Raw genomic sequence first — 17,996 nt, 5'->3', positions numbered from 1 at the left:
ACAAGTGTAACATATGCACACACCCCAAGACCATCTGTTTAATAATAAACACTTTAAAACTATACCTTGCCATGCTCTCTATAATACAAAGAAGGTCAACAAGCAAGGAAGGAAGGCCAGCCTCACTGGGAGGAGGGACTTCCTCCAGCGACAAAACCTGACAAAGGCTATTGGTTTACACATTTCACATGCAAGCCTCAACCCTGTATATAATAATCTCAAACACTGGGATTCTAAAGAAACCTATGTCTGTCCGGCAAGTAAATATGCTAGTCCACTAATTAGTCTTCAGAAGCAAGTTAATATTAATATTAATAATAATAAACTATGAGAATTTTGAAAGCTGTCACAAGCTGTGACAAGGTCTGGCTTCCTTGATATAGCAAGCCAATTTGTGGCTGGCAAGGGCCGCGAATATTTGTGCAGCCTACCAAACAGGAGGGTGTGTTTTTTAAAAAAAAGTGTTATAGTCTAAATGTTATATTTTACCAATTTAAATTGAGAAACCTGCGTTATTGGGTGGCTGATATAGATACCACACTAATAGCGCCCCCTAATTAGCTGCAGAAAAGGGTGGGGCCTAACATGCACTGCATCTGTAGGCAGAATCCCACCTGAACTCCGATCCTGTCCCCTCCCAATTCGCCTCGCCTCGTGCCTTTAGCACCTTCATTCATGGTTTCTCCCATTCATTCTCGCCCGCTCACTCCCTTTCCTTTTCCTTGCTCCGTAACTAGCAGAAGTTCCTCCCGTGCCCGTTGTAAAGTTCGGTGCAAACGACCTGGCAGAGCTCTCGCCCGCGCCTCCCTCCTTTTCCCAGGGTGCTATTTTTAAATAGGACACTTGCTCCGTCTCTCTCTCGTTTTCATCCCAGCCCGAAAGGGGGTGGCGGCGGTGGGTGTCTCTGTCCTCCATAAAAGGGTCCTGCAAAGTGGGCAGGGCTACGTGGGTTTATTTTCGGAGCAGCTCCAGGGATCCGATGGCCTTGTTAGGGCAGCTGTGACCTTTCTTCTCGGAGGAGGGTAGAAGGAAGGAGGCTGCGGGAGGAGAGCCGGAGAGGCTCGCCTGTCCAATGGGGCTTTGAAGAAGAGCCTGGCACCGCCCGCGCAACTAGCCGCGGGGGCCGCAGGAGCCCCGGGAGGGCGGAAGAGGCGAGGGCGCAAAGCGCGCCATAGGGGAGGGGGTCGCGGCGGCGGCGGCCGGGGAAGGTTCAGCAAGGATCTTTACCCTTCTTGGCTCATAAAGGGGCCGGATGCTGCCGGCGTTTAGAAGAGGCTGCGAGGATGGTGTAGCAGAGAAAGGTTACCTTGCAACTAAGGTCTTGCAAAGGCTTGCCTCTTGCCCATCAGGGCGCTTGGAGAGAGCGCACGGGATGGGGAGGCCCGCGCCTTGCAGCTGAGCAGGAGTTTAGCCTTCTCTGCTACCTCCAAGGCCGGTTGGTAGAGTTTTCCTTCCATGCCTCCACACCTGACAGGCTAGCGTTGCCAAGCCGGAGAGTTGGTGGTCCCTGAGTTTTCTGAGCCTAGGAACAGCTTGCTTTCCACCTCCTCGCAGCCTCTTCCCTAGTTGCCCCTTCCTGGGCGAGGACGCCACGCCTGACCCCAAAGGTGGCCCTCCAGCATAGCTTGGCTATGCACCCCCACCTGCCGCTTCCACTAATGGAGAAGTGATCTGGCCACGTAGCAAGGAGGGAACGAGCCAGAGAAGAGCACAGACAGCATGAGCGGTGGCAGGTTTGACTTTGATGATGGAGGGGCCTACTGTGGGGGATGGGAAGGGGGCAAAGCCCACGGGCACGGCATCTGCACCGGGCCCAAGGGCCAGGGCGAATACTCGGGCTCCTGGAACTACGGCTTCGAAGTGGTGGGAGTCTACACCTGGCCCAGCGGCAACACCTACGAGGGCTACTGGTCTCAAGGCAAGAGGCATGGCTTAGGGATCGAGACCAAAGGGCGGTGGCTTTACAAGGGCGAATGGACACACGGCTTCAAAGGAAGGTATGGGGTCAGGCAGAACGTCAGCAGCGGGGCCAAATACGAAGGCACCTGGAATAACGGACTGCAGGACGGTTATGGCACGGAGACCTATGCTGATGGAGGTAAGCCTGGGCGGAAGGAAGTTGCTGGCCAGTGGGCTGTTTTCTCTCTGGGCTGCAGGGTGGAAAGCAGGGCAGGGCAGGGTCCTGGGAACCAGGGAATGTGATATGTGAGCTAATGGCTGTGGCTCCTTCAGCGGGCAAAGAATTCAGTTCTGATCCCTCAGCTGATGCTGGACAGGTGAGATTAAGGCCCTGTCCTCATCTTTGCAGCCATGCACACTTTAAACAAAATCTCAGCCCAGCATGCCTGTTTCTGCACAAGGGCTCCTAGGTGCATAGACATTAGTGGGCACACTTGCCATTCTGCTAATATAGCTGCTGAATGAACCATACTGTCTACGTGCTTAAAAGAAAAAAGGCTTCAGGGTCAAAAATAGCCCATTCCCAGTGGCGCTCCTTAGTGCTCAGAGGTTGACGTCACAATGGGACCATTGCTTGGATTCTTCTGCAGTGCGAGTTGTGTGCCAGCCAGTTGTTCACTGGATGTGTGGTCATTCCACAGCATGCGCCAGATCTTGCCGCTTGGTTGACCATCTAGTGTGCAACACCGAATGCATCCAGAAGTGGCCAGCAGCTTCTGCACATGGCAGAGGAGGTAGAAGGTGCTGTTGAGATAGTACTGCTTGCAAAAAGGCAACTTACTGGATTCCAAACCTGATTGTTGACTATATGTTACTGTATTTGTAAGAAAATTCTGCTGGACCAGGCCAGTGGCCCACCTAGTCCAGTAACCTTTTCTCATAGCAGCCAACCAGATGCTTATGGAAAGACCGGCAGCAAAAGTTCATGTGTGTGCACTTATAACCAGACACAGAGTTTACCCTGGTCTAGGGACATTCCTCTTTCAGACCTTGTATAGGTGGCTCAGAAATCACTTTTTAGAACAGCAGTTCAGTTTTCCCTTTAGGAAAAGCTGGTGCAAATTTAAGAGCTTAAATACCTTCCTTAACATGGTGGTTCCTGAAAAGAAATAGATAAATCTGAGACTAATGGAGATATGTTTGGCCATTCTAAAGCAGACTGTGGCCTAATTAGACAACTATGAGTACTTTTAATACATAATCCAATGGGGATTTATCGACTGTTGTAATGACTCAAGATCTTCGTTCAGCCCAATTTGTCCTTTCTGTTTAGCAAGCTTGTTTTTTCAGGGCAAGCATGGAGGGAGGGAGGGAGGGAGCAGCTGTGGGGGGAGAGCCCTTGTTGAACAAATGCTCAGCAATTGGTGACAAAAAGGGAGAAAATGTTCAGCAGCAGGTGATAAGATGCTGTTATTGCTAATGTGTCCCCCCCCTCCCTGCAAGTTCATCTGAAATCTTAGGTCCTGTTTGATTTCATGTATGTGAATCTATGTGGTATGCATTGTATTAGATATTCCATATGCTGTGGTGGGCCTGTGTAGCTCTCCTATATTGTGGACAAGCAAAATGCCTGCCGTAGTGATGGATTGTGATGTGAATGGACGGCTTATGTGCTGCTGTGGGTTGGAGATAACATTGCACTTCCTGCATGAGTGTCCTTTGCAAAGACTGGGTCATGCCATGCCAGGAGTGGAGGTTGGGTTTTGCTCTCCTTGCCTTGCTCTCCCCAAACGGAGAGCTTAACTTTCCTATGGGACTGAATGGAAGACATTCACTTTTACCGAAAGAATGCATTTAGGGGTACCATTGGGGGAAGGGCTAAGACTGTTCCCAGTTGCTGATGTTTCTGTCCTGGGAATCAAGCCAAGGCCTAGCTGTGTTCCTATCCTGCTCTTGGTTTTGTTTCTTGGTTACGCTAGCAGGGCCCAAGCAGATGGGGCTGGAGGAACATTTTATGTGGGCTCACCAGTCTATGGTTGCAGACCCCAAGCCCATAACCATGCAGCAAAAACTGGCAACTGAATTGCAAATCATGTTTGAGGATGCAGTTTTATTTCTCTGTACCTATACAAGATGCCTATATCTTGTGAGATTGTCTGGAGCCGATCAGAAGCAATGTTAGAATAGCAAGCAATATTAATGTGCTGCAAGCCCATGCCCTCCTCCAGAACAGAAAGTTCTAGGACTCACCGACAGAAGTAGGCCGCCCTACCCTATGCAATATGATCTCTGAAGAACTACAAGTCCCAGAGTTTCTTAGCTCCTGATGGCATATCCTCTATAGATAGGCAGGAGGAGCTAACAGGGTGCGGCATCTGAATGGCAAGACATCAAAAATCCAGGGGCAGCTGGAGCTAGTGCGGTTGTTTAGGATTTACAGGCCCCCAAACACCTGGTCTCTAGACTGGGGTGGCAAAACTTTTCCCCCTCAAGGGCCACTTTGTCTCCTGGTGAACTTTCTAGGGGCCACATTCCAGTGGTGGGTGGGGCCAGAGGCAAATTGGGTGGAGCAACAGGTATGCATTTTCTTCCAGCCTTCCCCCTCCTGGAATAGAAGTACAGTGGTACCTTGGGTTACATACGCTTCAAGTTACAGACTCTGCAAACCCAGAAATAGTGCTTCAGGTTAAGAACTTTGCTTCAGGATAAGAACAGAAATCGTGCTCTGGCGGCGCGGCGGCAGCAGAAGGTCCCATTAGCTAAAGTGGTGCTTCAGGTTAAGAACAGTTTCAGGTTAAGAACAGACATCCGGAACGAATTAAGTACTTAACCCGAGGTACCACTGTACTTGCATCTTAGGGCTGTATGCAATGAATACAGATATTTTACATCAGGCAGAAACGTAAGGAATTACAACAAAGGGACTGAAGATTGTTTGGCAAAGCCTTCTGTTGGAGGGAGAAGGAGGATAATGTTTGTACCATTCCCAGATAAACATTGTTTGACTCTGTACACACAATTATGTTATAAACTGGCTGTTATCTATTAACAAATCTGTTATATGCCCCCTTTTGCCAGAATGCGTAGTTTACAAAAATAAGAGCAATACAATAAAAATGTGCAGATGCAACAGATTAAAACAAAATATAGAGAGGCTACCTGGGTCTTTTGTCATGGTGCAAACATGCTTTGCATATCCAGCACCACCCGTTTCAAAGTTTAAATGCAAACCAAAACTGAACTTGCTTTAATTTAGTGAGGAGTGAGGAGTTTTATATGGCAATATAAGCAGTTCATCAGGGTGTCAAGCAAACCATGTCAATTGTTGGGAGCGGCACAAATCGGTCTGAAGCTGTAGGTTTCGGAATGATAACTTTTGTCCCCCTTCCTAGAGATGTGTGTTAGCAAGGGTTACTTAGTGGCAGGGGAAAATGCACTTTGTACGTGCCCAGAGGTGCTGCCTTACTCTCATGTTCCAGCCATTCAAAATCAGTTCTGGAGTTGAGGTCTGGCAAGTTCTCTTTGCTCAAACACCGTCAATATGTGCATATGTTTGTTTTTGAGATAATAATGTGCTGCATTACTGGGAATTCAGAAAGCGAGTCCATGCACAAAGCTGTTTGGAATCTGCAGAACTCCAAGGAGATTGAATGGTGAAACTGCAGCGGCTGCATATTTCTTACAGTGGTTGAATATTTCCTTTTCTAGTCTACCATAATGATTGCTGTACTTCATTTTTGTGCTCTTGTCCAGTAGGTGGAGGTGGCTATTTTTTCTGTTTAATTACTTAACTTGCATAAAATAATCAAATAAAACTGAGCTTGCAGAATAATAGTAATAATTTTTTTCTGCATACTTTCTGTGGGTTACAGGCTTTTGAATGTTTTCTGTCTTCACACACTTGTAATTTTGTTCTGTGAGTTATCTTTCTTTTATAGGAGACCATTTCTTCCAGATGTCTTTTGAACTGCTTTGTAAACTAGCTTCCATGGTGATTGATGGCTTCAACCAGCACTAAAACCAGTGGGGGTAGATTTGGCATTGAGATTTTGCAGGTGCTCATATGGCTCCTGCCAGCTCCTTCAATAGGAGAAGCCAGAGAAGAAGCGGTGGAATGTAATTGCATGGCTATTTCCCCCCTCAAAATACTAATAAGATCTTTAATGGGTGTCTTTGGTAACAAGCAGTATTATGAGAGGTATACCGTCCAATGAGTGCTATTAATAAGTATTGCATAGTGGCTAAGGGACTGAACAAGGACATCTTTGCTTCACATCTCATCTCGGCTGCAAACCCACTACATGGCCTTAAGGAAGCCACTATCTCTCAGCCTCAGCATCCCTGTGCAGAACCTGAAAATAACGAGTAGAATGCTGCGACAAAATGTTGTAGCTTATCCCTGGTGTGTGTGTGTTACCTGAACAGGAAGTGTGAGTGGTTGGCACCTAAGAGAGAAGACCCTGCTTCTACTTGGAGTCTTACATCATCTGCAAAATTTGTTTTGTTTTATTTTCAGTTTTTGAACATTTAAAATGGCAACTAGTCGTCATGTCTGCATGCAAGTCAATGGAGCGTGAGGATTCTGCATGCAGAATGAGTGCTTGGTTTGGTCTGGGGGAGGTCTGAGGGGACAGTTTTAAGTAGATTTATCTTAGTTGCAGCCTGAGATGTCCCAATAATGTTTTACTTTGAGTCTGAATTAGCTCCTCCTCTGAGCTCAGTATTAACAATGTACTACATAGTAGGGCTATCATAAGCTGCTCTTTCTCAACACAGCTTTGAAACCTGCAGTAGGATTATGGCAGTGAACAACACCTTAGAGTTCTTGTATATTATACTCAGCCCAACCTGCAAAGTGAGGATAAAAACTTTGTTGTAAGACATTCTCTCGGTTTCAGACCAAGCTGCGATAGGGGCTAATACTTCTGAAAACCACTCAGTGTTCAGTGTGAATCACCCTGCAGAGCTGCCATAAACCAATCTCTTAGACACAGCTCCTTCTAAACTTGTATTGTGAGGAGAGTTAAAAGGTTAAGGGACCCCGACAGTTAGGTCCAGTCGTGGCCGATTCTGGGGTTGCAGCGCTCATCTCGCTTTATTGGCCGAGGGAGCTGGCGTACAGCTTCCAGGTCATGTGGCCAGCATGACTAAGTCACTTGGTGAACCAGAGCAGCGCATGGAAACGCCATTTACCTTCCCACAGGAGCGGTGCCTATTTATCTACTTGCACTTTGACATGCTTTTGAACTGCTAGGTTGGCAGGAGCAGGGACTGAGCAATGGGAGCTCACCCCACCACGGGGATTCGAACCGCTGACCACCTGATCAGCAAGTCCTAGGCTCCGTGGTTTAGACCACAGCTCCACCCGCATCTTGAGTTGTTAGAATACCCCTATTCTCCCCCAGGTTCAATCCAGGCATGCCCAGGTTGCCCAGGTTGAGGGGGGGGGGCAGAGATCCCAGTCTGAAACCCAGGAGAGATGCTATCACCCGCTGACTGTATTGGCTGGCACATAACACCATAAAATTATTAAATTATACTCTGCACAAGCAGGAATCGTGGTTTCTTTTGCCCTAACAAGCAATGATTGTTAAGCTACCTTGAAGCCATGATTTGTGGTTGCATTAGTGATGGTGGTTTTGTTAGGGTAGAGGAAACCACAACCCCAGGTTTGCATGTCATGCCAAGCTAGCCACTTGGTGGTTTCCCTGCTTGCAAAGTAGGAGGGCTTCAGTTGCCAGCATTTAGCTCATGTGCTTTCTGGCTAGCTTAGTGCTACATGCAAACACAACCAGCATTTACCAGTGTAGGGGTGCCTTTTGCCCTCCGGATGTTCCCAAACTACAACTCCCATCCACTTCACCAAGCATGACCAATGGCTAGGGATGATGGGTGTTGCAGTTCAGTAATGCCTGGAGAGCCAAAGCTTCTCCATACCTCAGATACACCCAGTGCCTGATTTACGTATAAGCTAATCAAGCTATAGCCTAGGGCCCCACTCTCTTGGGGGGCCCCCAAAAAATTAAAGGAAAAACAACAATAATGTACATTTCCAGAATATGATAAAAATAAAACAAAACCTATATACAGCAACAGTGTTTTGTGTTGTGTAGGCTCCTATGATGTAAGTAATGGGCCCCGCCTGCTAGTCTGCTCCCTAAAATATCACTGGTTTGCTCATTTCTATATATAGGGTGCCTACAGTCTGCATGGCCTGGTTGCATGGCCACATGTGCAAATGGCTTTAGATACCTATTAGTTCCATAAATGACCATATCGCATATATTCAACACAAAGAACAGCGACAGTTAGTTGTTGACAAAGGACAGTTGGACACATAATGGGCCCCATTACCTTCAGTAGCTTAGGGCCTCATCAAACCTAAATCCAACCCTGGATACACCAATAATCTGATGATATAAGGGAGCTTCTTACATTTCTGATTCCCAATTTTCCCCTTTCATTCTCTTCCATGGGATATTTCCTGACATCAGATGTACAGTGCTTAAGTTTATAATGGTGCGAGGGTTTGGTTGTTCTTCTAATTAGGAAGTTTTTCCAACTCCTTGTTTACTCGCTTTTCTTGTCCCCACGCTCCCCACAAGCTTTCTTCAAGTGATCTCTGGGATGCTTCTCTAGGACACTTGGGAATTTTCTAATGGTAAAGTGATTCATTAAGTTGACAGTTAAATATTTCACCCTTGGAGATCGCTGCTGCTATTTTGAAGCGGTTCTCATGGGAATGAAAAAGAAAGAAATTCTAGTGCTTATACTAAAGAAATTAGTCTCCCCAAAGACACCTGTATCGGGGAGAAATTTTACATTTGTGACAGGAGGAGATACTATAACATATCACAACTGAGGGAGTGTAGGAATTCCTGTGGGAACGTTTTCATAACTTTATGATTTGTTTATTTATTTGTTACATTTATACCCCAGCTTTTCTCCTCAAGGTAGTCTACATAGGTCTCCTCCTCCCCATTTTATCCGCACAACAACCCTGTGGGGTAGGCTAGGCTGAGAGTGAGTGACTGGCCCAGTCAGCTTCATGGCCGAATGGGGATTTGAACCCTGGTCTCCCAGGTTCTTGTCAGGCATTGAAACCTCTACACCACACTGGTTTCATTTTTTAAAAAAACACAGACATATAGGGCTCAGATTAACAGCACCATCCTATACATGCCTATGCAGAAGTTAGCTGCATTGAATTCAGTGGTGCTTAATCCAAGGTAAATTTGTGTAGTCACAATAGCTAGCTCATAATCTGAGCCTTTTAGCGATATGTGGGACACTGGAGTGTTTGAGAAGCTACTGAAACGTCCCCCTCGATTTTCCTTTTTTAAGAGAAGAAAACGCTCTTGGCATTCTGCGATTCAACCCTCTTCAATATTCCTTAAGTCCTAAGGCTGGAGGAATGAAGCTTCTGGAAGTTGCTTGTTGGGCTTTCTTCAGGGGTTGACTTGTGAATTTGTTCACAAATCATTACAAATTGTTATTTAAAAATGAATATACTTTCCTCATTTGAATCAGTGTCCTACCCTTTCCTTTGTCAATAGTTTCACCTAAACACTGATTCTGATAGTACTGATAACAATAAGTTTATTATTTATACCCTGCCCATCTGGCTGTGTTGCCAAGTAGGTCAGGCTGAGAGACTGCGACTGGCCCAAGGTCACCTCCCCAGTGAGCAGTGAGGAGTGAGGATTAGAAACTGGGTCTCCTAGGTCCTTCACCTTAACCACTACACCACACTGCCATTAAAATTGTCAGCACACAAACAGACAAGGAAGGTTTCTTTCACATCTCCATTCTTTGCAGGGATTGATTTAGAGCTGAAACACAATTCAATGGCCAGCAGGAATTAAGGTTCGAAGAAGCTGACTTAGGCCCGTGTTCCCCTTGGCTCGGCCTTGTCTACCAAAAGGCTTTCACAAGGAAAGGATTTCCTCAGAGATGCTTTTAAATGCAGATAACAAGGTTTAAGGCCGGGACTCTCAAAGTGTGTGCTCTGGCACTGAGCAAGTGTCTTTTCCCATCCAGAGCTATTTAACCTTAGGTGACCATTTTATGTTTTCGTGCCTTTCTTTCTGGGCTCTTTCTTGTCCTTTGGCTTCATAGCTTCCCCAAGGATTATTGTGCTTTGCTAACATGACAGAAATTGCTGGCAGTCTGTGGCTATAAAAATACCCCATGGCCATTTGCCTGTGAGAAAGCAAATCCTTGGGGGAGCTAATTCTTTTATACTGGTAATAAATATTTGTATTTCTCCAGCATGTTTTGTCCCAGGATACTCTAGCTGAATGGGGATTTGGGTGGTTGGTTGCAGAGCTGGTGGTTTACAAATTTGGGGGGTGAGGCTCCTAATAGCGAGTGATGGATTGAGCCAAAGTGGGTTTCTTTGGGTAGGTTGCTAGTTACTGAGGTAACCACATCAACAAAAGGACGACAATCAAGGGAGAGAGAAACTCTGCTGTGAGGGAAATTAATGTTCTGAGGCAATTGGTGGGAAGGAACTAGCTTCCTTCTGGGGAAGCGTTCAACTTGGCTCCAGCGAGGGAGCTGTTGCTGTATTTCAATTAGTTTGGTATTAGGAATACACAAACTTGCAACAAAAAGTTGTTCAGGGTTCCTTTCCCCCCCATTCACATCCCCTCTTTCCCTTTGGCTTGTTGGTATCCCTCCTTGAAGTGTTGGACATGAACAACAAATGCACTCATGAATGACACACGTCTTTCTGTTAGTCTTTATTCTTCGCAATTGCATATTGCTTTCCAGTTTAGTTCTAATTTCATTTGTACAATAATGTATGCTCTGATTGTCCCTATTTATCTGGTAAAACACTATTGATTCCTTCCAGAGAAATGTTAGCCCCAAAGTATCTGAATGACTTTGCCCCCAAATATCTGAAAGACTGCCTCTTCCCCTTCAGACTCTTGAGCAGGGGTTGATAACAAGTGGCCCACAGGGGTCATTTAAACGGCCCCCGAGCCGCCCCCGAACTGAGCCGCCCGCTTGGTGAGTCCCCGCGCGCTGATCTAAACCAGCACAGAGCGGGAACTCACTTGCGCAGTGCCAAAAAGTGCTTCTGTGGAGATGCAGAAGCCAAAAATCACATCTGCGCAGACCTAATCTGGCCCACGGAGCAATCTCCGTGGGGGTGAACGAGCCCAGGTGAGGTAAACCTTGCCGAACCCTGCTCTTGAGTATTCAGCTTAGCAATGGTGCCCCTCTTAGTTGTTCCACCACCCACAGAAGTTTGGGGGTTGGCAGTCTGGGAGAGGGCATTCTCTGTGGCAGCTCCTAAGTTGTGAAATTCCCTCCTTACATAAGCGCGCCTGGCGCCTTCATTTCCATCGTATGCTGACAACATCCTTCTGGATGTCTAAAAAGAGAGGAGCCCAGGATTGGAGAGCAAATATTCAGATGCCCTATTCTGGCAAAAAAATAGCAGGGGTTTGCAGCATCCATACCCAGCCTCTCCTGAAACTTGCAAAACTGCTCATGGTGAGTAACATCTCTGGGTAGTTCCCTTATGCCACCAGAGAACATCTCCAGCCACAGAGGCAGTGTACAGATGCTACCTTTGGACTCATGGTGGAGGGAAAATTGTATTTGCTGAATGGGAAATGAGCACACAGTTCATTTCCTGCTCAGCCAACATAAGGGACCATTTTGTGGGTGATTTTGGGAAGGCTATTGCTGCCTGAATAACCATGATTTCATCCGTGTTCTTCAGGAAATGTGTAACTAACTTCACTATTGCTCTTGATTGTAGGTACATACCAAGGCCAGTTCACCAATGGAATGCGCCATGGTTATGGCGTCCGGCAGAGCGTCCCATATGGCATAGCAGCTGTAGTCCGCAACCCTCTAAGGACCTCCCTTACTTCCCTCCGTAGTGAGCACAGCAATGGCACCCTGTTGCAACATGACTCCCCGTCAGCAAACCTGGAGAACTTTCCCATGACACCTACGATCACCCGTGGTGGCTTTGCTCTCAGCCTGTACGCGGATGCTGATGCAGGCAAGCTGAAGAAGGGAGGGCTCTTCAGGCGGAGTTCCTTGTTTGGGAAGTTGAAGAAATCCGACTCTAAGACTTCCTTGGCCAGCCAAAGGAGCCGACTCAGCTTTCTCAAGAGCGAGAGCGGGATGAGCTCCACTGGTAGCGATGCCACCTCCACAGCTAGCCTAGGAGAAGGAGCCGAGGGAGAGGACTTCCCGCCTTTTGACGCTGATATCGATGCCACCACGACAGAGTCCTATATGGGTGAGTGGAAGAATGACAAGCGCTCTGGGTTTGGCGTGAGTGAGAGATCAAGTGGCCTGAAGTATGAGGGTGAATGGCTGGATAATGTACGGCATGGATACGGTTGCACCACTTTGCCTGATGGTAAGAAGGAAGAAGGGAAATACCGAATGAACGTCCTGATCAAAGGCATGAAGAAGAGGGTGATCCCTCTGAAAAGTGCCAAGATAAGGCAGAAGGTGGACAGGAGCCTGGAAGGGGCTCAGAGAGCAGCAGCCATCGCCAGACAGAAATCTGAGATTGCAGCTTCTAGGTAAGAGCCTGAGGCTTGACATTTACTATGTGAAAGTAGAAGGAATCATCCAGAGTTTCATTTTTAATTGAATAAGTGTTCGCAATTGATGATTAAGACAGGGATGGGCAACCTTTGGCCCTCCAGATGTTGTTGGATTCCAACTCCCCATCACCCCTAGCATCATAATCAGGGGTGGTGGGAGATGTAGTCTGGGAACATTTAGAAGGCCACAGGTTCCCCATCTTTTGTTTAAGAAATATTTGTAGATAAGTTGTACATTAAAATAAATCTCCATTTCTGGCAAATTCTAGTTTTGGGCAGATGAGGAAATCTAAAGTTCCGAGAAACTAAATAACATAGTTAATTACTGCTAGGACATGAAAGTTACTGTCTTTTGACATATCCGCTGCACAATGATGGATGAGGAAAGATAAATCCATTTTGTATCTATTAAATATACTTGTGTACAAATAAGATGTATATTAAAACAAACCTCAATTTCTGGCAAATTCTATTTCTGGGCAGGTTTAAAATTCTGATAAATGGAGCAACATAGTCAATTACATCCATGAGATAAAACCTACTATATTCTGACATGTCCACTACACATTGATGGGTGAGGAACTTAAGAAGGATAACAAAGAACCATCTGTTTGGTGTGATTGATTTTAGATATGTCTCATGACTGATATGGCTGATTACATATAGATCAAGAATTGTGTATCATCGAGGAGCAATCGTTTTGGGAATGATGCATTTGGTAAGATCTGCCAAAATGTGGTAATAGAAGTTGTGCATTTTAGGCAGACCTTGGTTCCTGTGTCAGCACCATCCTCTTGGGACAGGCAGCACCAGCATTATATCTAGCCGGGTTATCTACCTTGGATCATTCCTTTGCAGCTGTGTCTTTAACCTGCCCTACATCTGATGTCATAGGGGGCAAGTTATTGTGACTTGGGAAAACCTTGCAAGATTAATTAGGACCCCTGCTGGGCTTAGTTTGGCCTGTGGGCAAAAGGTACATCATGCCTGCTTTATCTCCAGTCTTAAGGCAGGGAAAGTGTCACCACCTCTCCAGGGGCGGGTGGTGGGAATACACTTACAGACAACAAATTAGGTTTAGGAAAAAAGTTCCTATTCAACGTGACTGAGGAGGAACGTGACACTGGATCTAAAGGTGTCATGAGGCCGTACAACCTAAGTGGACCAGTGGGCTAAAACAGATTCATATATGTTCATTCCCTTGGTATTAGATTTAGAGCACCCACCCACCACATACACACAATTGATGTTTTAATGTGCAGTAATGAAATCAAGGTATTTAACTTTTCTTTTATATTGGTGGGCTTCCATCCATCATCCATAACAAAAGTAGTCGTAAACAATAAATACAACATTAAAAATGCTCAATCAAATTGGATAATTTCCACATAAACCACAAGATCTAAAAACAACAATAGCAACCCCCTAACAAAACACCACAAACACCCCAGCCCAAGAGTCTGTTTATTCTTGGCATCTGATGATGGTTTGTTTAGGGAGAAACATCCCACAATCCTGGATCCGGGCAACATGGTAAGCCAAGGTTCATGGTTTGTTGCTCTAGCTCATAGCTGGGAAAAGAGCAAAGTGGAAGCATGCATTGACACACTGCTCATTTCTGGCCAATGAGAAAGAATCCCCATTAAAATTAAGGAGCTACATGAGAGCACTGCCACACTATTGCAATGCTCCCTTTGATTTCAGTGGGGGTTGGGCAAGATAATTTTCCGGTTGATTGTGCTCTTTAGGATGAAATCCTTTACCCACTTATTTTAGAGTAAGAACTCACTGAACTCAATAGCACTTAATTTTGTGTAGACATGTATAGAATCACACGGTAATGTTACCTATAAAGTGCTGTGAACACTGAGATACATAGGTTTATGGTGTTATTTGGTATGTAAAATACTATGCACACTGCTGGTGGTATAGAAATAAATCACGGCCACCCACCAGATTTGCCTAGTAGAAATTTATGCGTCTTGGCATGGTGTTAAATGAAGGGTAGCACATCTCCAAGGTAATAGATCTTGCCACGAAAAGGTCATTGCAGGTTCTTTTCTGCCAAAGGCACTAATATTCCCATGAAGCATAAAGGAGGAATTATAGTCTGGGGTAAGATTTATCTTACTTTGATGTTTGTTTTTGGCTCTAGTTACCCATGCAAGTGGACGCGGGTGGCGCTGTGGGTTAAACCACAGAGCCTAGGACTTGCCGATCAGAAGGTCGGCGGTTCGAATCCCCGCGACGGTGTGAGCTCCCGTTGTTCAGTCCCTGCTCCTGCCAACCTAGCAGTTCGAAAACACATCAAAGTGCAAGTAGATAAATAGGTACCGCTCTGGTGGGTAGGTAAACGGCATTTCCATGCGCTGCTCTGGTTCACCAGAAGCGGCTTAGTCATGCTGGCCACATGGCCCGGAAGCTGTACGCCAGCTCCCTCAGCCAATAAAGCGAGATGACGCTGCAACCCTAGAATCGGCCACGACTGGACCTAATGGTCAGGGGCCCCTTTACCTTTACCCATGCAAGTACAAAGCAAACATGCCTTACATGGTTGTGAATGACATGTTTGCATTAAATGGCACTTTTCTTAGGAAAATACATGGAAAAGAAAATACTGTTTTTTCTATGTGCTAAAAAATAGGAGTGCACCACTCACAACCAATACTACTCATAGAAACATGGAGTTGGAGAAGGTCTTGTAGGTTATCTAGTCCTGTTCTTCCTAAACTATCTGATGTAGTGGACCAAAAAATCTCCCCCTCCTCCATGTGCTAGTGATTGGTGCAATGTTTGGACTCTGAAGCATCCTACCCAACCTAGGCTGTGTTAAGTAGCCATGGTCTCTGGTCCACCGGTTTGAGTATCACTGACCTAGTCAAACCCTGCGCAATGCAGGAATTTCAGGACACCCTCACACTTTCTATGGTTTGCCTCTTTTGTAAGCTGAACTCTTTTCCCTTCCAACCAGGAGGAAGAAAACATGTACAGGTCTCCCCCCCCCCCCCAATGCATTTGACTTGTACGCGACTGTGCATACGTGAGGTGCTGGAAAATATGTAAATACAGTGGTACCTCGGGTTACATACACTTCAGGTTACATACACTTCAGGTTACAGACTCCACTAACCCAGAAATATTACCTCGGGTTAAGAACTTTGCTTCAGGATGAGAACAGAAATTGGGCTCTGGCGGCGTGGCAGCAGCAGCAGGAGGAGGTCCCATTAGCTAAAGTGATGCTTCAGGTTAAGAACAGTTTCAGGTTAAGAACGGACCTCCAGAACGAATTAAGTACTTAACCCGAGGTACCACTGTAATTCAATTCATATTCAGAAGTGGCGGAACAGAGCTGGAAAGTTCTTGTGGCTTGTGTGGAGCCCGAAGAGGACTTTAGTGAGGGTGAAGGAAGCCCCGAAGAGACTGAAGGCACAGCAGGGCTTTGTTTAGCCTGCTCAGCCTCCCTATCTAGAAGCTGATGTGTAGGGTAGCGCAGCTGCAGTTGCCACTTTCCTGCATGTCCTTCAGCCTCAGAGGTTCAATTCTATTTGTGGATATTTTTGGATATGGTATTTTTGATTTGGACTGAACAGAAGTGAAAGAGAGGGTGTTTAAAGAATGTTTAGAGGGTGCTCCCCACTTTACGCAATTTCACTTATGCGCATGGGGGCTCAGAACTTAAACCCCATGTAAGAGTGGAGTTGCCTATATCTGGTCTACAGGAGAGTTAAAATGTGGGTAGGGGTGGTTGAAGGGACGTGGGTGGCGCTGTGGTCTAAACCACAGGGCCTAGGGCTTGCCAATCAGAAGGTTGGCGGTTCAAATCCCCACGATGGGGTGAGCTCCCGTTGTTCAGTCCCAGCTCCTGCCCACCTAGCAGTTCGAAAGCACATCAAAGTGCAAGTAGATAAATAGGTATCGCTCTGGCGGGAAGGTAAACGGTGTTTCTGTGCACTGCTCTGGTTCATCAGAAGCGGCTTAGTCATGGTGGCCCCATGACCCAGAAGCTGTACACCGGCTCCCTCAGCCAGTAAAGCGAGATGAGCGCTGCAAACCCAGAGTCGTCTGCGACTGGATCTAACGGTCAGGGGTCCCTTTACATTTATTTTTAGGGGTGGTAGAGAAACTGAATTCACATTCTCTTCAAGGGAAATCTATCTAATTCACAATTTCCAAAATAATACGCAAACGGAAACACAGCCATCTTTCAAAATTTGCACATCTCAGTTTGCAGGGCAATTCTCTGGCAAAGTATTGTGTACAAAAAAGCATATACTCGGGTAAACTGTGTACTGAAATGCATAGGTTAGTGAAAATAACATTAAAATATATTACTTTTGGGAAATTGCTTTGCCAAAATGTGTATCTTAAGGAACATTGCATTAAAATGTATATTGTAGGAGAAATTCTCTGGTGAATTCTCATGAAAGTTTTCCGTATTTTTTTTTCTAATTGCAAACTGATAGGGAAATGTGGAGAACTGGAGACTGGAAGAATAAGAAACTGATAGAAACCAAAACTGACAGAATTGCTGTTTTTATTTATTATTTTTCTATGCCGTGATTCCACAAATCACAAAGCAGCTCACAAATAATAAATAAACAATAATGTAATGGAACATCACAATGACAACATAAATCCTATATAATAATTAATTAACAAATCATCAGTGAAACAATTACATATCATCAGTAAAATAGTCATATTCTTTAAAACACAATTAACTAAATAACTAAAAAATAAGCTAAACAGCAAAAACACAACAAAAGTCATAAGATTCACAAAGGACTACAGGACTCCTAGTCCACAAAATAATATTGACATTAGCAACCAAAACCTAACTAAGCACTGTTGAGTTGGCACACAGATGTACCCTCCTCACCCCTAAGTGTGCATTCAGCTTCCTTATCCTTTTGACCCTTTAACTCTTAAAATTGAGCCCTCACGTCTGCTTCATCTATGTTTGGAATAGGCCTGGGCTCTGATTAACATGGGCAAGAATGGTTTAGGTAATTTTTGAGGAATCTGTAGCCGTGGAATATGATGATCTACATCCATATTAGCACAGGAGATGCTGTCTGATTTTGCTGATTCTTAGCTTGTGGTCTCTTCCACAGCATGCTGGAAAAGTCATGCATATAAAGTGTTGCAAGGCTATTAATAATGGTGTTGGAGCTGTTGAACTGCTGCACAAATGCTCGGCAGTTTATAAAAGGATCTTTTTATTATACACTATTTACACTTCAAATCAAAGGGGGAACTCTGGTGGTTTACATCAGAGATTGGAATGTACTCCTGGTGGAGCAGGGGCACTCCATCCCTCCCTTAGCGCTGCTTGGACATAATTTCCTATTAAGGAAACTTTTGAGCAAGGGGAAATAGACACGTAGAGCCATTTTCCTCCTCCTTGTGTGTTGCACAAATGCAGCTGCTTGAGACACTTGGAAAGGAGGCTTGCAATTCCCATGCTAGCAGATCCTGCTCATCTCACTCTCTTGTGAATTAGCCCTTGAGTTT

General features: G+C 45.5%; 1 protein-coding gene across 4 annotated transcripts in view; it reads left to right on the top strand.

Annotated features, from left to right (window-relative positions):
* The first annotated feature begins 878 nt into the window (after positions 1 to 878).
* The window catches only part of JPH2 (junctophilin 2), a 67,647-nt gene continuing 50,529 nt past the window's right edge, over positions 879 to 17,996 (top strand). The window contains exons 1-2 of one of the 4 annotated variants that reach the window (XM_081916806.1): positions 879 to 2,098; positions 11,675 to 12,166. In XM_081916806.1, coding sequence (XP_081772932.1) covers positions 1,720 to 2,098; positions 11,675 to 12,166 — 871 coding nt within the window. In that variant the 5' untranslated portion in view covers positions 879 to 1,719. Of the gene's footprint in view, positions 2,099 to 9,548; positions 9,956 to 11,674; positions 12,459 to 17,996 lie in introns of those variants that run through there. The other 3 variants (XM_081916803.1, XM_081916804.1, XM_081916805.1) reach the window with 3 other exon arrangements.

The sequence above is a fragment of the Podarcis melisellensis genome (genome assembly GCF_964234715.1).
Source record: "Podarcis melisellensis genome assembly, chromosome: 6".
In the NCBI taxonomy this organism is placed as follows: Eukaryota; Metazoa; Chordata; class Lepidosauria; order Squamata; family Lacertidae; genus Podarcis; species Podarcis melisellensis.
This window is presented reverse-complemented; position numbering and strand designations above follow the sequence as displayed.